This window comes from Aythya ferina (assembly GCF_964211825.1).
Source record: "Aythya ferina genome assembly, chromosome: 8".
NCBI lineage: Eukaryota > Metazoa > Chordata > Aves > Anseriformes > Anatidae > Aythya > Aythya ferina.
Genome location: NC_140304.1, coordinates 21,676,045 through 21,682,044, shown reverse-complemented (window position 1 = coordinate 21,682,044; position 6,000 = coordinate 21,676,045). Strand labels below are relative to the sequence as shown.

The 6,000-nt window shown below is 40.8% G+C and overlaps 1 protein-coding gene and 1 long non-coding RNA gene across 2 annotated transcripts in view; one reads left to right on the top strand and one right to left on the bottom strand.

Annotated features, from left to right (window-relative positions):
* Positions 1-326: 326 nt before the first annotated feature.
* The window catches only part of AK5 (adenylate kinase 5), a 93,882-nt gene continuing 88,208 nt past the window's right edge, over positions 327-6,000 (top strand). Inside the window, exons 1-3 of the mRNA XM_084528663.1 lie at positions 327-485; positions 2,123-2,309; positions 3,344-3,511. Of these exons, the coding sequence (XP_084384789.1) occupies positions 426-485; positions 2,123-2,309; positions 3,344-3,511 (415 nt within the window). The 5' untranslated portion in view covers positions 327-425. The remainder of the gene's footprint in view (positions 486-2,122; positions 2,310-3,343; positions 3,512-6,000) is intronic.
* Positions 594-6,000, bottom strand: part of LOC311441024 — a 76,953-nt gene continuing 71,546 nt past the window's right edge. Inside the window, exons 2-3 of the long non-coding RNA XR_014695744.1 lie at positions 2,392-2,496; positions 594-759 (exon numbers count right to left, since the gene is read on the bottom strand). This is a non-coding gene — a long non-coding RNA (uncharacterized lncRNA). The remainder of the gene's footprint in view (positions 760-2,391; positions 2,497-6,000) is intronic.

Below are 6,000 nucleotides of genomic sequence, written 5' to 3'. Positions count from 1 at the left end.
CGCTGAGGTGCCAGGAACCGCGTTACCCTGGGGAGCTGCCCCCAGCTCCCCTCATCCCCTCAGGGGGCTCACGGGGGGCACCTCCAGCGGCTGGCAGCCCAGCGGGGCCCCCCACCGCCTCCTCTCGGCCTCCTCCCCGCAGGCACCCCCAAACTTTCCCCGGCAGCCTGCGCCCGCCCTCCCTCCCCGCCTTTTTTTTATTTTTGGGGCGGGGGGGAAAGGAAAAAAATCCGTGCTCGCTCCGTGCGGCGGGGCCGGGGAGGCGGGCAGCCTGCCTCCCTCCTCCCCCCCCAGCCCCGGCTCGCCCGCCCGCAGGAGCCTCGTTGAGGCTCCCGCATTGCACCGCCGGGCCGTGCCGGGCCGTGCCGGGCCGGGCTGTGCTGTGCCGGGCTCGGGGCTCGGCGCTGCCCCCCCGCGCCCCCGCTATGAGCGCCGGTGAGGCCAAGGAGTACCTGGCCCGCAGGGAGATCCCGCAGCTCTTCGAGGTGAGGCGGGGCAGCGGGGAGGCAGCCGGGGGGGCTCGGGGGGATGCTCCGCACCGGGACCCCTTTAGGGGAGCGGGCTGAAGGGGGCTAGAAGGACGGGGCAGCCGGCCCGGGGGGTGCCGTTGTCCCCTTTTCATCTGCCTTGGGAGGGAGCGAACTTGGGGGGCCGCAGGGCAGGGGGACCCCAGTCCGCTGCCGCCCTGCCCAGGAATTCAGGCGGCCGGCAGCTTGAGGGGTGTCTCGGGCTTTTCCTCGGGCTGGGGGATTTTTTTTTCTTAAAAAAAAAAAGCAAAACGCACAACTGTTCAGAGAGGTTTTGTTTGGCTTCCTACAAGTTACCTGCTGCTAATGGCTGGTAATTACTTCTTCCCTGTGCAATGTGGATTTTTTTTCTTTCTTTCTTTTTTTTTTTTTTTTTTTTTTTTAAGAATCAGCCATCCTTGCCTCTCTATAAAACACACACACACACACGCATTTTCCCTGGTCTGTTCTGAAGCAAGACATTTTTCTACGTGTGTTTGAAAATTACAGGGCACAGCCCATGCTAATGTTTTACTAGCACATCTAAAATGTGAATGGTTTAGCAAGAGATGCAGATAAAACTGTTTTTCTCTACAGGCGTAAGGCTCGTGCTGGAAATTTTAAAAAATGGTGCACATCTGCAAAAATATCTGCCTAGTTGCTGTGGTCAGTTAAGTAATATCATAAGAACCTAGATGCATATAAATGATACACTGTTTTATAAACACAAATCTATGTAAGTAACAATTATTGTATAAACTGTAGATAATGACAAATAACTGAGCAAAGCCTCAATCAGAGCTCTTTATGACTAGTATCAACTACAACCCTCCATGTATTTGCACACAAATTAGGGAAAGCACAAAGGAAGAGAAATCACCCAGACACATGTATTGTTAAGAGTAGGTTGGATGCAGTTGTCTCGTGGAGAGGTGAGATGATGACCTATGTATCACTTTGTCAAGGAAAATCAATTCCCATGCGTCAGAGGAGGGCCTGGCATTCCTTCTTCCACACACCCCATAACGCTCATTGGCAGAATGAGTGTAGAATTAATACTGGAGACAGGGATTTTCTAATGGCTAGGAATTTCTGCTCAGCTAAATCTGGAAGTGCCTGTGGACTTCGGGTTTGGCTTTTTTTTCCAATGCTATTTGAGCATTTCTTGTGATTTTTAGTTGTTTTTTTTTTGTTTGTTTTTTTTTTTTTTTCATTATTTGTGAAAGTGTTGGCTCAACAATACAGATAAAATACCTGTCTTTAAGGAAAAGATACATTTCAGTATTTTAGTAGGCTACACTGTGTGTGCAACTTTTGGGGCTTATCTAGCTCATGTATTGCTGTGCATACATCTGCCAGTGGTAGGTCTTGTTATTCTGATGCAAGCAGACAAGAATAAAGACATAGCCACAAGCACCCTTGTTCTGAACCATTTTTGTGACACCAGCAAGTTCAAATCTTGTTATTTTGCAGGCCTTGCTCTCATGCTTGAATAGGAGAGTCTGAGAATACAAGAAACACAGGATTTCTCTGTATGGTCAAAAATTCAAAATAGAAGTGCTCATTTTTTCCTGCCATCTATCATTGTGGTGTGTATGTCCGATTTTACATTGCAGAGTCTGTTGAATGGATTAATGTGTTACAAACCTGATGACCCCATTGAATATTTGGAAAGCTGCTTGCAGAAGGTGAAAGAGCTTGGAGGGGCAGAAAAAGTGAAATGGGACACTTTTGTCAGCCCAGAAAAGAAGACTCTGCCTCCACTCAATGGAGGACAATCCAGGAGATCTTTTTTCAGAAATGGTAAGCAATTAAGTATGAACACACTTACATTTGCTGTACTGTGGAAGATTTTACATCCTCTACTGAGCTATTTTTTACTCACTTTCATAGCAGATCAAGCCTCATTCTGATCTTCCTTTGGCGAAGGATTAAGTATTCTGTTTGCTTGGGTTCTTGCATTTGGTTTTCTCTCCTCCCATATTGGATTCTGTGCAAGAGAGAAAGTTGTGATCATTTTGCAACCTGATGAAGGATGTTTGCTGTGTAAATATTTAACACATTAGTGGAGAGATTTCTTGTATCCTACTTAAAATACTTGTAAAGATAGGGGCAAAGCTGACAATACATTTGGCTTATATTTTTGGTTGGTCCTTATGGGTGTGTATGGGTGGGAAGTTAGTATACATAGTAACTTCCTTAGATTTATGCTGTTCCTTCTTTTTTATTGGAGCTATATGCAAATTTACTTAATACGATGGAAATGATAAATTCTTAGAAAAAGGTGTTTCTCATAAAACCTAAGCAAATGTCATACCAATACCTGTAATTATTTTATTTGTAATGTTAACAAGGAATAATGAGCTTATCTTTCAGTTTCCATAGTTATTCTTCCTTGCCATCCAGCAGTTCATTAAACTAATTAGCAAGAATACCACTCTATCTCTATGTACAACATGTATCACCAGAGGAGTTCTGCTTAACAGTACAGGCTGTCTGCACAATACCAGGTTTTTCTTCTCACAGGCTACTGCCAAACTCTGGGTGCCATGAGCAGATTTTCACAGCAAAGCTGAAGTGCTTATAAATTTAAAGAAACACCCAAGAGAACTGACTCCTAATGGTTCCAATTTAATAAATCAGCTAAATAGAGGCGAGGAATAATTAATACAGTAATAGTGAGCACACTGTAAAATTAGGATATATTATATATTTTATTACAGAAAAGCTAGTCTTTATGCCTTTTACTTATTACATTTATTTAAATCTGTATAAAGAATAGGTTTTCAGCTTTCTATATATTTCCACAATTCCCAGTTTGTCTTACTGTTTTACAGTGATGCCTGACAATTCCAACTTCCCATACCGACGGTATGACCGACTCCCTCCAATCCATCAGTTTTCTATAGAGAGTGACACTGACCTTTCTGAAACTGCTGAGCTAATCGAGGAGTATGATGTGTTTGATCCTGCAAGACCTCGACCAAAAATTATCCTTGTCATAGGTATGAAAGCAGACTCAATTTGACAAGATTTTATGTGTTACTTCATCTAGTATTTGGTACTGCAAATACATTGGATGCTTGTAGGTGTTTAAATGCATTTTTTTGTCTACCTTAGCAAGTTGTGCAGCCCGATTAGTGTATCAGAAAGTGAAATTGTTAGTGCTGAGGACACAACATCCCAAGTGTTAGCATTTTAGTGGAGTTGGAGGGAGCATCTGCAGTCACATTCTGTAGCTTGAATCCCCATTGGTGGTTGGAGTGCTCACACTTTTGGAGCACGTCTACCAGTACAATTTAACGTAAAGTGAACCCAGCTCACCGATTTCATGACTGGTCTACCATGTGAACCAAAGTGCTCTTCCAAAGGGTCCTCTGGATCTGAACTGAAACACTTAAGGTAGACGTACCCAAAGCTGCTCACAAAAAAAAAAAAAAAAAAAAAAAAAAAGGATATTTGAAAATATTGGATAAGTCCACTCAAAAAGGTGATAGGGAGCAGTTGTCCTCTGTATTCAGAACCTTGAAAACAGATCAGTACATCAGTACATCTGGGGTGAACATATACTCTCACTTGTAATTAATCCCTAGATCTATTTGATGAGTGAATCTTGTGCCATCTTCAGGGAGAATGAGCCATCAGTTATCATTAGTTAATTGTGCTCTCTCCCCAGGTTACCTCTAGTGTGCTGTTTAGTGTACTTTCTAAGCAACTCATCTTTTCCAGCCTTGGACCAGCATTCTGTTTATCAAGAGACAGCTGCAGTTTAAGGCTAAATCAATGCTTTCTTCTTTTTCTGAATTTTGATTGTTATCTGGGATGGTTGTCTTTCCAGATTCTACGTTGAGGCTTAATGCCTGATTCTCTGCACTGTTTAAATAGTTACAACAGAGGTGTCAGGTGACAAGAATCACTTTTTTTTTTTTTTCCTATAAAGTCTTATTTATTTTAGAGAGAGAGATTTTCTCCATAACAGAGAATATGTAGTATAGTTAAAAAAAAAAACAGAAATGTCTTCTCTGTGCTATACAGTGGGATCGCTAAGAACAGCGTGTGCTCTGCAAACAGGAGTTCTCAGAAATGTGATATTAATATATTAAAAACAGAAAAACAATCATTTTTCTAGATATTTGTAGTATGCCAAAAGAATTGCTTAAGCATTTTAATTGTCTTAATCTTTTGCTTCTGAAGTACAATTCTCTTCATGCAAATCTTTCCGTGCACCATTGAACTATAAAGTTTGCATTAGATGGAGAAAGAACACATGCCTTTCTTTCATCTTAACTAATTAGCTAGCCTTCCTTTTCACAGAGGAGAAAAACTGGCTCCTTTTCAGTCACCACAGAAGCCTCTTATGCATTGAGATCTGTATTGCGGTAGAGTGATGAATCAAGATTTGATCTAGGTGAAAGAGAGATTGGCTTTCAGCTCTGGAACTGAGCGCAGGAGTATTTGACGTGAAATCCTTGAACACCAGCATATAATGAACAGAGCATGGATCTTACAAAGCTTTTCTTTTCCCCCATTTATACAGGGAACATTGTAAACATCCCACAAAAGCTATTTCAGGTTTATTTTACAACTGAGTTTCTCTGAATCTGTCTATTATAGTGTGATCTGATAGAAACACAAATCAATATAAAGCTTAACAGCTATAATCCAGTTTTGTACAATGTCAAGAAAATTTCATCCAAATTCAACTTTCTATTGAGAAAGCACATAAAAACATAGATGGGAAGTATAAAAGAGTAACTAATATACTACATTAAAGAGAGATAATGAAAAAAAGTGAACTATTAATTTCAAGAAACAAAAATTGTACACAAAAAATGTGTTGCATACTTTTCAGTTTGCATGAAGTGCCAGCTAAGCATTCAGTTAAGAAGGTAGATATGTCTAACTGGCCATAATTCACCATACTGCCTAACTAGGACAATACTAGCCCCATTCACTGTTGGAGACTGCAATGAACAGAAGTTAAAAAACTGTCTTCTGCTTCACATATTTCTGAACTTTAATAATACACTAGCCCAAGATCTCATTCATGCTTCCATAAAGGTTTTTACAACCTCCATGTTTTATGAAATGTATCATTCATATAATGAACCAAGTAGCTTCAAGGCAAAAAGTAAGTCAAAAAGGTGGGTTTTTTGTTCTTTTTCTGTGTTTGCTGAGAAGTCTTCTGATGAAATGTAAAGCTGCAAAGTGAGTACGTGACTAGACTTTAGAAAGATCATATGGAATCTTCCAGGATGGCACACCTCTGAATCAATGGAAAATTAAGCTTCTAAGGCATTATAACAATAGAAAACTACATTGCATTTTAAAAATGTGCTTTCTAACATACTTCAAAAAATGCATTTTTACTATTTATACAGCCTGAATACAAGGATCTTATAAAATGAATTACCTCATGTCATTAGCTCCATTCTGCAGTATGTTTTTAAACTGCACTTAATGAAAAATATCCTTTTATAAGCAAAATATAAAG